Below are 18,490 nucleotides of genomic sequence, written 5' to 3'. Positions count from 1 at the left end.
CCTTAGAAAATTAGGCAGGCATCTTGAGTTAATGACTTTTTTTAAAAAAAACGTGTTGTTTGATTTTGTAAAATTTTACACACCTGGAAACATGGAGAAATCTAAATCATAATTCCACAATAAAAATTGTATAAAGAGAGTAATTAGCTAAGAAGAAGAGGTAATTAGAGATAGCAATACCATGAAAAATATTGTATATGAAGATTTGTTGATAATTTCACTTTTAAAATAGTTTGGTAGCATTTTTGCTCCAAACATGTTTGCAAATTACAATTGTCTTGCAGATTCAGTTCAAGCATATTAAAATGTGAGAAATTTATTCTCAAATTGCTTCTTATTTGATTGAGTAATGGAACTATTTGTGCAAATCTGTTTTTCAAGACCAGACCTAGGATTTTACCAAGATTTTTGTTTCATTACATCATTGCTGTACTTTAACCTAACATAATTCTTAACTCTGACCATATTTGTTGTACAGAGACCATATGCTTGATTTCTCTTGTATGTGGTATTTAAAATTAGAAAGAAAAATAAAACAAGAAAAACAAAAAACCCCACCAACCTACATAGAGAATGTCCATAAAAGTAGATATCTAATTTATAGGACTCACCAATACACTATAACCTATATATACCAATTTTTAAATTATTTACTGTAAGACCATGTGTTTATTTATGTACCAATATATATTGTACTTTAATAATAACCTGTAGCAGTTAGCCTATGTAACTAGTACATGTGTTAACATGCTGATATTTTCAGTCTGTATATTGATAGATAAAACATTGAGATTTACTCTTTTTTGGCTAATTTTAAATTCCTAATTTCTTCAGAGAATTCTTTTCATAGAACTATATTTTAATGCCTCCTTTTGTGTTACAAATCCCTGACTTCTGGATTTGCTCCTACTCAGATATTTTGGAAGAACTACTCCAATCTAAATCATTAAGACACATTTCTAAAGTTAAATAGTAATATATTCAGAAGATTTTTAGATTTCAAAAAATGTTTTAAATGATGATCTGGAGTAGTTGCTGCTATACCAGCACAAGCACCTTCTAGTATGATGTTTGCTATAGAATTTTCTAGACTGCTTTCTATTCTCACAGTGTTGATATGACTATCTAGTTCTCTATCAGCTGAGCAAAGGACTACTTCTAAAAAACGATGAATATTAAGATTTTCAATATACATATTTACAGCGAACATTCCTTAATTTTAGAAATCTTTTTTTAAAAAGAGATTAATTTTGTAAATTTCAGCAGAATTACAAAAACATGAAAAATATGTATTATCTATTTAGTTCCTAAATAAATCTGAATAACCATACAAAGCATCATTAGTTTTGCCCTAAATTAGTGCCATCACTTCTGAAGCCACCAAGCTTATGCTCATGCTTATGAGAACTTTAGCAAAACCAGCAAAGACACAAAATACATCACTCAAGTTAATCTAAGCAGGGGGGAATTCCAGTATTGCTTTTATTGTATCCCATAAACATGACTTACAGGTAATAATACTAGACAGTAGAAGTGATGAAGACTTGCTGTAAGATGATAAACCCAAGGTATTTCCCCAAGTGTAAAAAATACAGTTTTATCCATCGTTGTACTTAGGAAGAAAGATTGATTGGATGACAAGAGACAACTTGAAAGATGAATGAACTAGGGAAATTTGTTCTCATGCAGGGAATTAGTTCTGACCTGCAAAGAGTATGTGTAATTTTACTTATGAGCTTTGAAAAGTCAAAATCACCTTTTTTTTTTTTTTTGGTTTGTTTGTTCCATGCTTCCTCTTTAAAAGGAAGGTAAAAGGATTCTAATTATGCTAATGACTCCTACAGAGAAGACTGAAGAATTTAGACAGAACTTGAGAATATATGAAAACAGCTTATAGTCACGTACATCAGATCATTAACAGATTGTAGCTTGATGTTTAAATCCATTCTTGGAACCATCCTCACCCACAAGCATTTCCTGAGCAATTTTCTTAACTATTCTCCCAGTTAAAGGTTCAAAACAAATTCACCTGTGGTAAACAACAGAAACACTTCTGCAGGTTTAAGATCAGGGACTGCTGACATCTTCACAGTCAATCTAATAATCTCAAAGTTTTATTGTAATGCTTGGTGGTTTTTAGCATCCCCTGTGAGTACCAATGATCTAATTTAAATTAGCCCGTGTTCTCCAGAGTCCCCTCTGAGAATATCTAATATCTCTGAGAAATATAGTCTCTGTATAGAGCATTTGACATGCTAGTCCAGTATGTTTTAGGCATAGGCCTTATAGGAATGTACCTGTGGTAGACTGTGAATTGCATGAGTGCTTATATCAGAGAAATTTGATTATTTTAAAGTAATATTTTGTAAGAAATATTTTATTCACAGTAAGAATGCACAGTGAAACTCAAGAGCAATAACCACATAGGTAATTCAAGTATAAAGGTCTAGGGATTGGATTATATACTACTAATACATAATTATAAAAAAGGAAATCCTTATAAATGTTAACCTTTCAATTAGAAAGTCCCAACACCTATAAAACAGAATGTTATTGGATGCTGCATTCTTTTACTCAGCCAAATAACAGTCTCCAACTCTTTACTGAGTATCTGTCAAGAATGAATATCCTCTGATTAATTCCTATACTATTTATATAACTCCTATGTCATATAATTCATATCCTCTTATCAACAAATTCTCTCAAGAAGTCAGCAAGTAACAGATAGGGTACTGATTTTTTATTATCTGCTTTCATATATTATGCAGCTAAAGTAATATTTTAGAATCAAACTGCATAAATGGCAAGATTTCTGAATCTCATTTTCATAGTTGAGCTTAAGACTAAGTTTGATAATGTGATGTTGGCTGGGCAATCATAAACCATATGAAGTTTACCAAGGACATGGATCAGGTTCTGCACCTGGTGTGGGGCAGCCCTTGATGTACAGACAGACTGGAGAATGAGAGGCTGGTGAGCAGTGCCATGGAAAGGGCTCTGGTGTTCTGGTCCTTGGCTAGCTGAACATGGGAGGGGATTGTCCTGCTCTGCTCTGCACTGGGGCAGCCTCACCTCGAGTGCTGGGGGCAGTTTTGGGTGCTCCAGTGTAAGAAGGACAGTACTGGAGAGTGTCCAGTGAGGGCATAGAGGTGGTGAAGGGCCTTGAGGAGGAGCTGTATGAGGAGAGGCTGAGGTCACTTGGTCTGTTCAGCCTGGAGGCTGAGGGCAGACCTCCCTGCAGTCACAACTTCCTCCTGAGGGGAAGAGGAGGTGCAGGCACTGATCTCTTATCTCTTGTGAGCAGTGACAGGACCTGAGGGAATGTCATCAAGCTGTGTCAGGGGAGGTTTAGGTTAGATATCAGGAAAAGGTTCTTCATCCAGGGAATGTTCAGGCAGTGGAACAGGCTCCTAAAGGAAGTGATCACATCAACAAACCTGCCAGAACTTAGGTGTTTGGCAAGCCTCTCAGGCATGATCACACCAGGTGTGATTTTTAGGGTTGTTTTGTGTAGGGTCAGGAATTGGACTCAGTGATCTTGACTTACGAGTTCTTGTGGGCCTCTTTCAGCTCAGGATATTCTATGATTCTATGACTTTTAGGGGTAATCAATTCATAGAGCCACTAGCATAATGTTCCATTAATAATTAAACTGAAACAAATACATAAAAAATAGACTACATTCCTCTGTGGTCCAAGTTTACTAAAGTAAGTCAAGTTGTATTAGGAGAAAGTATAAATCTCATTCCAATAAAGACAGGTAAACTAATTCAAAAATTCCTGCTAAAAATAAATGTAAACTGCATTTTAAAAAAGCAGGAGAATCCCAGGACCCAAATGTTAACACAGTATAGTTAATTGCAACTAGAATAATACAGACTATAGGAGAGAGTACTTACAGCTTCCCACCACCTAAATGCTCAAATGTGAAATCAAGATGCAGATCTTGTAAAACTCTACATCCAAGAATATGGAGCTGCTTTGTGGCCCAGCATTCATAGAATCATATAATGTGCTGAGTTGGAAGGGATCCATCAGGATAACTGAGTCCAACTCCTGGCCCTGCAGAGGAAACCCCAAGAGTCTCACCTGTGCCTGGCAGCATTGTTGAAGCACTTCTTGAACTGTCAGGCTTGACGCTGTGACCACTTCACTGGGAGCCTGTCCCAGTATTATTGGCATGGACTTTGAATTTCACAACTCTAAAGGTTGGTTTACTTATATATGTCATTGCCAAACAAACTAACTTGTGCTTTATCATTTCCTGGGTTACTGCACAGCCAGTTCTGTTGGTAACTATTTGTCACATTCTCATTTGGGAACCTGAACACTTTCTGCCTACAATAAAAGCAAAGTCTGTTACAACTAAGACTTAATTACTCTCTTTATTAAAAAGTGTTTCTGTACAAAAGCACACTTAATATGGTTTGCTTGTTAATTTCAAAGAAGATTAAAGGCCAAAGCAAAAATCTTACAGAGATTCAAATGTTCTTGGATTTATATCTTCCCTGAATTAACTCTTCCTGTGCACCAGAAGAGCTACCAAGATGCTGCTACTGTACAAATTGTATGCTTGTCCTGCTGCCACAAGGGCTATTTTGAGAGACCACTAGTTCAAAACAATATCTTTTCTACCCATCATGGGAAGTAATTAGGCTGTATTGACACAGAAAATACCACAGGCTGCATTAAAGGTAAGATTATAAGGTCATGTTTGAGACAACAACATGAAAGCCACAGATGAAGCCACACACCTGGAATAAACCAACAAACCACAGGTACTGTGAAATTCAACGTACATTTCCTTACTGAAGACAGCAAATGGGAATTACATCTGCAGGAATCATGTGCTGTTTGTATACATAAAGATGATGAATTTAGGCAATTTCCTCTAAAACCAATAAGTGCATTCAGGGAATCTAAAACCAGTAAGTGGATTCAGGGAATCAGACTTTTTATATCTATTGCAAGTCTACAAGAAAAACAACAACAACAAAACCCCACCAGGGCCGTTTGTCATACTCTTCATTCTGCTTATCTATACTTGTAGCATCCTTTTGATTGATGTTTTGGTAAAGATTTCATTAGGCATTTCCTCAAAATAACTGAAAATATTTACAAACAAAACCAATGGACATGTTTAGAACACTACATTCTCTTTCAAATGTCAACAGCAGGTGTTCTGTAAATAGAAAGGGAAGGTAAAATAGAAAAAGGCTACAAGCAAAATATGAATTTGCTCTTTTTCTGCAGGGCTTTACCTACCCCATGATGGATAACTTCCACCAAAGTGCAGTAACTTAAACATTTCCTTACAAGATTTCACAACTTTTTTTAAGATGGTATCAACTTGTCAGAATCACTATGAATTCTCAGCTGAGTTCCAGCAGCTGTCCTTCCACATTTGTGCCAGCTAAATTAACAAGTATATTCCCAATACCACCATCTGGGGAACATGGAAAACACTGAACACTGAGAACTGGACTCTCAGCAGGCATCTGCTGAGCTCCACTCACATTAGCCCTGTGTTAAGAGTAACCCACTGATTACATGTGGAGATGTTGTTCGAACTATTTTTTCCTCCTTAACTTTAGCTCTCCCAAGAGACAAGGCAAAGAAATAATATATAGGCAAATATTAATCTATATTATATAGATCCTAGATATATGTAGCATATATTTCACGGAATTTCTCCAGTCCCGTGTGGTTACCTGTGGTGAACAAAGACAGGACTAGGGATCTGGTCCTATAAGTCTGTCATGTAGTCTGGGTTTATATACGAATTTTTAATGTAATTTTTAAATTTCATTTGTGTAATAAATCTTCCTCTCTCATCATAAGTTTTAGCCAGTGTAGGGTAAGCTTTGAATTTTGCTCATACTTGGAGGCGTGATGTGCTCACCTCAAAACTATAGTTTCACTTGTTATTTAAAAGAACAAAATACATAACTGTTCTTTGATCACATAGAAAAAACAAATATGAGTATGGAAAAAAGATAAATGAGTAAGAAACAAAACCAGAAAATTAAGTACAAAACATTTAATGGAAGGATAATGCAAGAATACAAGAAAAAACAGAAGATGAGAACAGGCCAATTAAAATATATAACATAAATGGTGAAGAATATAAAGCAAAGAAACAAAAGGTCAAAGTTAAAAAGAACAGACAAAAAAGACAAAACAAAGAAAATGCAAGTCCATGAAATAATATTGGAATCAAGCACTTAATTCTTTGCCTCTATACAGTAATTCAGTGCTATATTTTTAGAATAGTCATACATTCTCAAATCTTTAGCTCTTTACTGACAGCACAACAGCCTTACTCAGGATTTTAAAAACAAATTTCAAGAAAAGCATGTGCTATATGTTTCTGAATCCCTTCAGGTCCTTCCACATGCTATGTCCTTTTCTCAATCTAAGGAAGACTCATTCAAGCTTAATATGCTTTGCTTTTTCTTTTTTCTCCTTTGAAATACATTGTCAGAAACATTGGTCTTAGTGAGTACGTCCCCTAGACCCTAGCTCTTCTGAATCCATACTTGTGTTTAATAACTTCTCATTCTTACAGGGATATTTAATTCATCATCATACAAAGCTCAAATAAGAATTATTAGAAAGGGTTCTTTTTGCTTCCATCACCTGCAAAGAAGAAAGGAGGAGGAAGAATTAGAGAAAAAGGAAATTGCCAGGCAGAGCCTTCATCCACATGTTTCTCAGTTTCCAAGAAATGCATCTGCTACCACAAACAGAAGGACACTTTTCTCATTACGAAATTTTCCACATCTCAGTAACCAACCAACAAGGTAAATCCGGAAGCCTACACCAGCAAACCAGCACAGCACAATAATGACTACCAACCTTTCTACACAGGTAAAGGGATAAAATTAAAGCAATCTTCAACTGAGTAAAGTTTAGAGAATTGTGCATATTATGAAGGAACAAAACTGGAAATTCTGAAGAGTGTTTTCTGAGAAGCCACCATTTCACCATCCTAGCAGAATGTGGAGGGGGGCATAGAGGGAATCTTTAATTTTCTTTCGCATGGATGATATGTATGGTATGATATGTTTGTTCGTTTTGGATTGGGTGGGTTTTTTTGTTGTTGTTGGTTTGGGGGTTTATGGTTGGTTGGCTGGGGTTGGGTTTTTAATATTTTATTTCATTTTCATATTCTATTTTTCTGAAATTCCCTTGTTTATTCAGTTCAAGTTTTCCTTAAAATTCTCCCTGCTTCAAGCGAATGTCATTGGAATAACACCAAGCAACACCATCATTGGCCCTCAAAGCTTTTCTAGATTTTTGAAAGAATAACGTAATATCTAAAAGTTAGGCAAACAAGAAAGAAAGGCACCCATTACTGTCCTTGTCCGTCACAATGCACAGCCAGATTCTCAGAAATACACAGTGTTCATCAAGAACAATTACAGGTTTTGCTCTGTGTGTTGAAAATTAATTTTAAAATGTCTATTAATTAATGTCATTAATTAAAAAATGTCAATTCTGTAGGTTGATGAGCTTAATGAAAGAAGATTGATGACTGATTAAGTACAACAAAAGCATTTGACAATATGTATTCCCATCACAAAAGTCTTGATTTCAGGGCAGTTACTGAGAACAACAAGGCCAAAAATCTTATAAGGCAGAGTAAGAGCTCAGCTTTCCTCCGTGGAATCCCCATAGGAGATTTGATTTAATCTAAACTGCTTTTTCATGTGAAAATGAACTATGCTGTACTTACCATGTACCAAAAGTAGATTAAGTCATGGTGGTGTGCCATAATGACACTTACATGGAAACAGCATCATTTCCTATGAGATCGAAGCTTTCATTTAAAGAAATTATGAAAATATGGTTATTAAAATAAATCTTTCAAATGGGTATTTAATCTGCAGTGTAACAGTCCAGATGATAGTTCTTAACAGGATCTGATCCATTTATGTTTATTTCAATACACATTAATTCCAAAGTCAAATAATGATCACTTCAAAAACCTCTTCCAGGTAACAAACATGACAGAATAACTGACATCGATGCAAAATTTTAGTTTGTAGGGCTACAAGATCTTTAACATGTAGCTAGTGAATAGTTATCAGGCAGAGCAGAGGAGTAGAGATTTGAACTGGACTGTAAAGGTTGTTTCACAAGGCCAAATTCAGATGGCAAGTAGAAGAGATTTCAGGGCGCTGAAATTTCAGATTTCAGAGCTGCTTCCAATGAGTTTATTTATTTTGAGTTGTTCTCACCTTCGCATAACATGAATAGAAATTTGTCAAAATTACTAAGCCTGAGCATCCAGTCTGATTTAGTGTCCATACTTTCATTAGGTCACTTGTTCTGAGACATACATACATTTGGATTATTCCCTGTAACAGCACAATTCTTGTGTTATCTAAATATAACACAATAGGTACAGTAGCAAAGTTTAACTATCCTTGATTTGCCTTTGTTATCTGAAAATATTTGTCTTTCTTTAAATGTTATTTGACTTTTGCTCTTAAAAATCTTGAAAGAGAACAGTAAAAATTTTGTAAAACTACTATTTATTTTAAAAATGTAAACGTGTAGCCTACCAACAAGATTCCTCTTGTGGGCATAGTTTATGCTGTTCCATTCCTGAGCTCTGGGACTGCGTGACCAGGAGGCAGTGCAGACAGTGGCAAAACCATTTCTTATACTGAATAAACCAGAGATTTTGTACAGGCCTTTTATTTCAAGTAACCACTACAGAACAGCCATGGACATGACAATGAGCGCAAATTTGGCCATCTCTTTCCTCTTTTATAAAGTACAGGACTTTTTAGAATGTTTCTAAAGATGCAGTAAAGGGCCTCTGTATTGATCCAGGCTTTTCTTCCTGTAGAAGAAAAGTACTTGAGTCTGGTATTTCTACTCTCAGATTCTCAAAAGACCACACTTAGTTTTTTGAATTAAGTATATGTTCCCTGAATGCATAAATTACTGCAGTTTATACATTTAATATAAAAACACAAACCCCACATATTCTCTTATTGCATCCATCAAGCACTCTCTAGACCACTATATACCAAACATTGCATTTTCTATGTAGTAGAGCACTGATACATCTAAAGACTTTAATTAAACATCCATTTGCCTAAAGCTCTATTCTCTTAGTCTCTCTCTAATAGCTCCTCACAAATCCATTGCGTTTTCTTTTTCATAGCTCTTTCTATTCTTCTTTAATAACAGTAATCTTTCACTTTGAGTTTAATCTTCACCAATCGATTAATAATGTACATATTCATTGTAAGACTTTATTAAAATATTTTATTCTGCAGTCTTTTATTAAATTGTCATGAGAGTTGTGACTTTTAAGGAATTTTAATAATATCATTAAACATAGCTTTTAATTGTTAGTTCTTACACATATCTTTTAATAATTTTGGGCTTTATGTTTTACGACATTAAAGATATTTTTTCTTCGTTTTTTTAACAGACTTTTACAGGAAGATTAATCAGTGGTCTTTTTTATCTTCTATTACTTAGGTGACTTTGTTTTATGTCAGATTTTCTATGATTTTAAAAAAGGTAATATTAAGGCAAAATTGTATTAATTTATTGCATTATAAATGATACTATAGTAATTCTCTATTGCATTGACTACACTAGAGCTAAAAGGAAATCATTTGCTTTCATAATTTCAAAATGAGAAACTCAACCTTGTTCATTTCAGAAATAATTTTTCACTTCTGCAGTTCAAAGATTTTCTGTGCTAATGTTTGGGTTTTAAAGAAGTCTTTTTCCCCCCTTCTTAATAACAGATGTGCTGATGGCTTTAATATTATGTTATTAATGATCCTGTGCTTTAAAAAAAAAATTGCCATGAAAGAAAAGGTGTCTGGTTCTATGAGCCATTTTCTTAGACTCGTCATTAAATCCTATATTGTGCTGAGCAAATGCAGATAAATTTGAAAAAATTACTTGGCTACCTTCCTGAGTGTTCCCACAGATATTTTCCCACAGATGCTCCCACAGTGTAAGCTCATGTTGGAATTACATATGAAAATATATCTGGAAAAGAACTAGAGAAGGTGGAAGCATATCTTGGATTATCTCATTTAGAATTTCCTTCATTCTCTGGTTTAAAGAATGCCATAGTTATTAAGTGCCAAATATCTTACCATAATAATTTCTAGCATTCTCAAGGCACAACTTATATATTACGAACAATCTTTTGCAACAATTACAGAGAAGGCAAGTAAAGCAGACTTAGCCATTTTTATTTTTTTGCTAGCTTAAGCATGTTGTTTCATGCATTCCTAACCAAGAGCAACATGCCTGCACTGGGCTGACAGCTACAGTCTCCCTAGTAATTACATTTTTTAAAAATTTGACAGCAGGCAAAGTAAGCTTTTTCCTCAGCATCTCCACTGCTAATACAGTGCCTGGACGTTACCTTCCTAAGTGAACTTAGAAATTATTGAGACTTCTAAGACTACAGAACTTAGGAAAGTGTTCCTGTCTTCTTCACAAATTTAACTGACAGACTGCCTGTGTTTGTGGAATTGCCTGACTATAAATTTATCAACACAGACATGTTTCTTTGATTTGAAGGGTATCTACATAAACTGTTTCCAGATTCAAAATGCACCTGCAGTCAAAAAACACTCACTTCTAAAGGAACTGAATATTACATATTTCTATATCTTGCTATTAAACTGGTACATACTGAAAATACACTAATGTATGTAATATTTGCTACAAAATAATTTGACTTGGTAAGTATTGCACTGAGCACAGGCTGAAGTGAGAGTGCTGGCAGCTGTCTCTACTGGAGGGCCTCTGAAGTCAAGAAGACTGACACTTTGGATACATAAAACACTTTATGGAATAAGCATGGAATAGTCCCTCTTGTGGCACTCCTTTCCCTATCTCCCTAGTCTTTTGAAATTATTTATAAAAGAGAAATGGCCATTAAAGTTGAGATTTTCAAATGCATCATTATCATTATTACATTTTTATTTGTGATAGTTAAACAGTTTTACTCCATAGGAAGCCTTTTGCAAAAATCAAGTGCTTTATCTTCAGACACTGATCTCACCCCACATTTTCAGGGTATAAATCTGTGCACTGTCTTAAATCTGTCTTTAAATCAGTCTATAGAATGACAGAATTTCTTTAAAAATATAAATTACATAGAAATGTAGAAAAGTGTATATTTTTTGTTTTCATTTTCAATTTAACTTTAAAGCTTATAGTTTATTTTTCTGTCTTATGAAGATCATGCAGAAATACTTTCTTTTTTTTCATCATATCTGCTTCTTGATTTCCTCTTCTCTCTATGTATCTGTATCTAGAGAAATGGCCTTTTTTCCTCCTAAATTTTACATCTCTTTCCCTTTCTTTTTCCCTTACAAGGATATCTCCTCACATTTCTCAGAAAATCAGTCTCTCTTTCATAACTTATCTAGCCCATTACATTCTATACACCCTAGAGAAATACCATCAGAAGCCAACAACCAGAGCAATAAATGGACAGACAAAGATTACAACAAAATGCAACAAGAGAAACCCACAAGTTAAAAAAAAAAAAGTTCATCTCAGTTGATGTTTTGAAACTACCATACAGTCTAGGCAGAGGAAAGCCCACATATACACTTTTGGTTAATTTTAAATTATAGAGCTGCAAAGAATTTGACTGCAACAGCCCATGCACTTTCTGAACTTACTTAAAGGTCACCTGCCTGTGGTCTTGAGGGGATACCATAGGAGGAAGCAACAAAGACCTGCTTCCTGCACCTATTAAACATCAGGAGATGAAGCTGGAGTGAGGAAAAGTTGACAGAAACACTAGCTCAGACAAGAAGAAAGAATCACGTCTCTCTCTTCAAGAAAGTTTTCAACACACATACATCTGCTTTCAAGAGAGAGCATTTGTTTCCCAGTGATATATATTTTCAAACCTTGCTGTTTTCAATTCTTGTTGCTTCCACTGCCCACCCTGCAACAAGGTGGCATGCTCTGCCTAAGCCTTTGGTGGCTTAGCCTGGAGCTCTTTCCCCCATCCCCATTCCTGGGATGCCTACAAAATCATTGTTTCTTATGCATCCCAGATTGAGTCGATACCTGTCACTCCAGGCACCTGTTACTCATGTTTCTCCAACATAACCCTGGGTTATGCTGATGAAATGCCATCAAATTCACCACATTCCATTATGATTTCAGAGGTCAGCCAGAACAATTATGAAAACATGGAGTCTTACAAATTACAGAAAGAATCACCATATCCACTTCCAAATGTGGACATATTGAATACACCATGTGGAGTGAAATAAGTCACTAGAACTTCAAAACTGTCCCAGATGCTGGCTGACGGACTGAACTCAGCTGTGACTCAGCTTTATATAGGGCAGATATATCACCAGGAACTAAATTATCATCTTTCTTAAAAGCCAGTGGGACTTTGGTGCTGATTTCAAGGGATCAGATTTTCAGCCAAGACAGGTCAATAAGATAAGTAAATATGCTGCACTCTTTGATAGATTTATTATTATTGTTGTTTGGTTTAATTTCATTACTGCTACTGCAGTAGCTCTTAATAAAACTAGAAATAGACTGAAAAAAAGACTACAATATTTGACTAAAATAATCCTTATGCAACAAATAAAACACTAGCACTGGTGTAGCAAAGTGCTATATTTAATTTCCCTTTACAAATTTATTTTCCCTTACCTGTATAGATGTGAGGAGAGGATGTGTTCATTTTGATTTTTACCAGTATTAAAAATATTTTTCTTGTCATTGGGAAATGTCTTTTCTCTATATTGTAGCAGTACGATATCCTGGCCCAAAGCATCATCTCATGCATTTGCTTCCTAGAAAAGAATTAAATTAACTATGAAAAAAAAGTGATGTTCTCAAAATTGGACTAGCAAACAGCAAGTTTTTCTGCATGGAATGCTGAAAATCTAGTATTATGTTTACAAAAGTAAAGTTACAATTACAAGATCATTTTAGCTTTAACTAAGGTGATGACAGCACTAGCAAATGCTGCAAATCCATCCATACAACCACATATCCAGCAGCTTACATTTTTGCGAAAATAGCAGGAAAAGTCTAAAAAGAGTTTCAAAGTAGATTCATAGGCCATATCCAGATTAAAATGGATATTAGGTTGTCTGTGTTACAGTAATGTTCAGTACAGCCTGAAAAAGAGTTCCTCAAGCTGGCAGAGTGCCACTGATGGCATATTCTAGCTCCCTGGCAAGACTAGGTTACTCTGTGTGATGTGTTTGATGTTGCTTTGGATTCAAGAACATTACTGAAACACAAAAAAGCTCTTATTCAGTGGCCTGAATAAATACAATTATACCAGAAGTGAGCTAAACAGCCATAGCTCCCTGGGTACAGAAAGGAACAGGATCAGCAGAAACTGAAGCTGGCTCAGGCCATAGCTCATGCTGGGGCAGTGCAGTCCCCAAGGGCCCCCGGAGAAGGGAGCTACAGACACAGAATGGGCACATCCACACAGCCCTCTGCATTGGAGGGGCTGGTGCCCATGGCCTGGGAGAACTGCAAGCATCAGACTAGTGTACTGCAGCTCCACTGCACTGCTGGTGCACAGAGGAGTTTCTCCACTCAATTATTATTTAATCTTTCCTAGAATTAACAAATACAATCTTGTTGCATCACATACACCAAACTTTTTTGTTAGAGCCCCAAAACACAAAGCTTTTTCCTAGACAGAGAAAAAGTCATAGTATCATAGAATATGCTGAGTTGGAAGGAACCTATCAGGACTACTGAATCTCCTCCTGGCCCTGTGCAGTACACCCCAGTCCAACCATATGAATGGGAGTGTTGTCCAAACACTTCTTGAACTCTGTCAGACTTGGTGCTGTGACACTTCCCTAGCAAGCCTGTTTCAGTGTACACTGCCAGATGGGTGAAAAATTTTCTGATATCCAATTTAAATCTCCCCTGACTCAGCTTCATGCCATTTCCTCAAATCCCGGCACCTGCCCCTTTGCTTCCCCTCACGAGGATTTTGAAGACCACAATGGGGTCTCCCCTCAGCGTCTTCTTCTCCAGGCTGAACAAACCAGTGACCTCAGCTGCTCCTCATAAGGCTCCCCCTCCAGATCCTCCACCATCCTCCTGTCCCTCGCTGGGACGCTCTCTAATATTTGACTAAATTTGGTAAATATTGAGCAGCAAAACAAGTATTTTTTAAAAAGACAAGCGACACCTAAGCACGACGCTTGAAGACCCTATCGGCTTCGGCAAACTAGGGACGGGCGGCGCCCTACGATCCCGGGGGGCGCTGGGGCGGCTCCCAGCGGGGCGGCGGCTCCCAGCGGGGCGGCGGCTCTCAGCGGGGCGGCGGCTCCCAGCGGGGTGACGGCTCCCCGGGCTCGGCCCGGCAGGGCCCAGCCCGGCGCGGCGCTGATCCGGCCCCCTCACGGCGCGGGCGGGCTCAGGGTGCGGCGGGCGCGGCTCTCCCGCCCCGCGGGGGCGGTGCTGCTGACGGCGCCAGCCCCTCCGGACCTTCCGTGCCGCTCCCGGCGGGCGCCCGGCCACACACAGCGGGTCGGGCTTCCCCGCCGGGAGCGCCGGGTGGTGTGTGGGTGTTCTTCCCCAGCGGGCACGGTCGTTCTTTCTCCCCACTCCCCCCGCCAGCTGCGCGAAGGAGGACGGCGGAGCATGCCGCCGGTGGGGCGGTTCCGCGGGGACTGACATGCTGCTGAAGGAGGGTAGACGCCAGCCCCTCCGCCTCTCCCCGCGGTAGCGGAGGCGATGCTGCAGGGCGCTCCCCGGGCTCTCCCGCAGCCGCCAGGCTATCGCCCACAGCAGCCGCGCTCGCTGCCGTGAGCGGCGCGGCTTCGGCTCGGCCAAGGCGACGAGCGGCGCGGGCCCGCACCCGTGCCCGGGGCGGCGGCGACGGGGAAGGCGCTGCCCGCGCCCGCGGGCGGCTCCGCGCGGCGGATGCGTGTGCATGAGCGCTGCACCGAGCGGGCGCAGGAAGCGCCCCCGCTCCGCCGCCTCCATCTTCCAGGGCAGCAGGACCTCGCCGCACGGCCGCGACAGCGAACGCCGGGGCAGCGGCTCCGACAGCGCCTACCAGATCCAGAGAACCCTGGACGACTGTAAGATGGTGGGTACCCCTGGCGGTTTTGCGGTAGTTTTTTACCTTTTCCGAGCTCTCCCGGCGCAGACAGCGGTGCCGTTCCTCCCGCTACCTTGGCTATTCCCATCACGTGCAGTTGCACTGTTTTTAAAACCGCAGTCCCCGCCGGGGTGGTGCCCTGCGCCCCAAGTCGCCGCGGTTCTAAAGCGGGAGCCGGGAGGTTCGAGGAGACCTGCGGGGAGCCGGCTGCGGGACAGGGAGCGGAGCCGGGTCCCTGGACAGTCCTGCGGAAGCAGGAGTCCTCGCCCCAGTAACACGCACCGCAAAGCATCTGGAGTTGCTTTTTGGTAGATCCGTCCAAATCTGTACCCAGGCTTGAGCGCGCTGAAGCCTAAATGGGAGAATAGTCGCCTCCAATGAATCACTGCACTACTTGCTGTCTTGTGCAGCAACCGCATGCTTGCCCTAATATCCTTCTAAATAGGGAGACACAGAACTAGAGGCCCTGAAATTCTGTTCCTGCTATATATGGTACCTGTTACCAGTCTTCCCAGAGTGGCTGGTTGCAGTTGTAAAACCTCAGGTGAAACACCTGTGTCTGTGTTATTTATGGACTGTCACATTCTGGTATGAGATTTTTCCTCAGGCAGGTTCAAAATGCTTGGATCCTGACACTTTTGTACAAATCAGCACCGTATGCCCCCTTTCAGGCTCCTTGAGCTACAATCAGCCTGACACTGGGCCCCAAAATTACCCCTCTAGCTAGTGACAGATGTAGAAAAAAAAAAATGAAGTCACTGCTACTTTTCTGGCCAAATCTGTACCTGGCTAAAGCACTGTCCAGTAGCAATGGAGCTGCTACTTCTATTCTGCTGAATTCTGGCAATTTTTTTTCCTCTGGTGCTGAAAAATGTGCTGGCAGATTATCTGCTCTGATGCTTCAAGACTGGGAGCAATTCCCAGTGCATGGAGGAACAAAAGCTGCCACAGTAGCTCTATAAATATACCCAACAAGTGGGTCTTAGTACGTTCTCCCTTTTTTCTTATTCCCAACAGCGTAATGTGGTTAGTTACCAAGAAGTTTTTAGAATTGATTAGAAATAAAATATGTTTTATATGTGGATTATCAAGTTGCAATAGGATTTGGGAGGTAAAATCAGTGTGGTTTTTTTTTTGTTCGGTGTCTCGATTCAGCATATGTGTGGTTTTGTTTTCCTGGGCAGTGCTAAGGTGGCTGGATGAGTCTGTTTAAACAAGGGATGTCAGGTGAGAACTGGCAAAATGGGTCTGGTGCAACCAGTTACCAGTTGCAGGATGCGACACTTTCCTTCCTATTGCAGAATAATCACACTGTGACACAACACAGTACAATTTTTTTCCTCTCCAATGCCTTCATACATTCTCTTAAGCTACAGAATGGTAAAAGTTGAGGACTTGTCTAGCAAATATTGTGCCTAGGGCTTTGTTTGGTGTGTGCTTTTGGGTTTGTTTGGGATCTCGGTGTGGGAGGGTGCAGATGTACTGAAATGCACTTGAGTTGATTTGCTGCTCCTGAAGCAGAGGAACTTATTTGCTATTCTTAAAATTTAAGAAAGCATGGTCAGAACTATTTTTGATACCAGTTCTCAGCTATACAGTTAATTGCAGTGGGATGGATGCATGAAGGATATGAATATAATACTGCAGAAGTGACTCGTTTATTTCCTGGGCATGAGAATTTGAGGACTTGACTTTAAAAATGCGTAGCTCTGATAGACTCCAGGTTCTCAGTATGTTTTTATGTTGGGGTATGTTGAAATTCTGGTGGTAATGATGTCTGCAGAATTATGACCAATTACTCTTGTCTGTTTTTATGTAGTTTGGAAATTGAGGTCAAAACACAGATAAGTAAATGTTCTGTTCTATTACTCTAATCCTTCCACCCCGCCACCATGTGGAGCAAATGGTCTTATATGCATTCTTTCAGAAGACAGCAAATGCCTAATTTCCTTCAAATACCATTTTGTGTACGTGATCAGTGGAACTAAACAATAATGATCTTTCCATCATGCGAAAATTACCCATTTATCCAAAAACGTCTGTATGTATCTGCTGGATATTGGATTTCTGTACAGGTTGTATTGTTTATGTACTTATTTGTTTCTTTTTCGCACATGCACTTTAGAAAAGGTGCTTTCTGTAATTTTAACAGGAAAGTGCCTATCTGGTACATCTTCTCAGTCAGTAACAGCAGATGAGTTTTAAGTCAGAAATCTGGGTTGAAGGAAAGTGACAGAACAGAAATCATTACAAAATAAATTAGCAAAATTGCCAATTTAAAAGCAAATGATACATTCCAGTCCCTGAACATGCTGTTAATCAGGAAGCAGGAGAAGCAAAGGCTGTAATTTCTGGAGATATTTTCGCCTTTCATGATAGCAAAAAATAACCTCATGCTACTAGTAAAGCAGATGTTTTTTTGTCTGCTTAATATTTAATACTAATAACTCAAACACTTTCAAATTTTAATAGCAGAAACACTACTTTTCTACAGATGAACATTTATAGCTCACAGAAGAAGCAGCTGCCATGGAGGCTCTAGTTGTTTACTGAATCGTGTGCTCTTGATCCTGTGTGCTATGAAATTGTGAGAAGCAGGAACAAGCCCTAGACTGGGCATGTTTTTAAAAAACTGGATTGTTTTTACCAGTGTAGTTAAAAATTCTCATGCATGTAAATTGTTTTTGTTTTTCAGCTTGTCCAGGAGTTCAATACCCAGGTGGCTCTCTATCGGGAGCTGGTCATTTCTATTGGGGATATCTCTGTCGCCTGTCCTTCTCTGCATGCAGAATTGCACAAAACTCGAACCCGAGGATGTGAGATGGCCTATCAGGCTCATCAAAAACTAGCAGCAATTTCTGGGTAGGAGGCAACTTATCTTTAATTAAAGCCGTATTCGTGTGCAAATCTTTGTTAAGTACTACATAATGGAAACTTTCAGAAAAAGCATTAATTTTTCTTTCTGTTTTAGGCGTAGAGGTGTATGACCAAAAATTTTGCAGAATGCCTATATCCTTACAATAGTACAATTTTGGAATAAATCTTGGTCCCCTCACCAAGAACATATCCTTCTGATTTCACTGGATGCTTTTATGTAAGACAAACAGGATTTTACTGCTTATCACTACAGATCAAGGGGGAAGTCATGCCCTTCAAGGGTGAATGGGTTTTTGTCCACTCTTTCACTGAGTGTAATTGAATAGTTAAGAGACAACTAGCTCAGTTCAGCTAGAGACTCCACAAAATTAAACCAAAATTAGGTGCAAACTGAGTGAGTGGAATACAAAAACTACTCTGAGAACTTGTGTTTACCTTCTAGATGTTTTTAAACCCTTGTTTGTGTTGAAATAAGAATGAAAGCTTTGC

General features: G+C 38.9%; 1 protein-coding gene and 1 long non-coding RNA gene across 3 annotated transcripts in view; one reads left to right on the top strand and one right to left on the bottom strand.

Annotated features, from left to right (window-relative positions):
* Positions 1 to 14,305, bottom strand: part of LOC127061012 (uncharacterized) — a 33,556-nt gene extending 19,251 nt beyond the window's left edge. Inside the window, exons 1-2 of the long non-coding RNA XR_007780387.1 lie at positions 14,207 to 14,305; positions 12,691 to 12,833 (exon numbers count right to left, since the gene is read on the bottom strand). This is a non-coding gene — a long non-coding RNA (uncharacterized LOC127061012). The remainder of the gene's footprint in view (positions 1 to 12,690; positions 12,834 to 14,206) is intronic.
* Positions 14,306 to 14,940: 635 nt separating this feature from the next.
* The window catches only part of RGS7BP (regulator of G protein signaling 7 binding protein), a 36,111-nt gene continuing 32,561 nt past the window's right edge, over positions 14,941 to 18,490 (top strand). The window contains exons 1-2 of one of the 2 annotated variants that reach the window (XM_030237100.2): positions 14,941 to 15,112; positions 17,820 to 17,986. In XM_030237100.2, coding sequence (XP_030092960.1) covers positions 14,954 to 15,112; positions 17,820 to 17,986 — 326 coding nt within the window. In that variant the 5' untranslated portion in view covers positions 14,941 to 14,953. The remainder of the gene's footprint in view (positions 15,113 to 17,819; positions 17,987 to 18,490) is intronic. The other variant, XM_050986553.1, reaches the window with a different exon arrangement.

The sequence above is a fragment of the Serinus canaria genome, chromosome Z, assembly GCF_022539315.1.
Source record: "Serinus canaria isolate serCan28SL12 chromosome Z, serCan2020, whole genome shotgun sequence".
NCBI lineage: Eukaryota > Metazoa > Chordata > Aves > Passeriformes > Fringillidae > Serinus > Serinus canaria.
The sequence above is the reverse complement of the archived record's forward strand: the minus strand, read 5'-3'. Positions and strand labels throughout refer to the sequence as shown.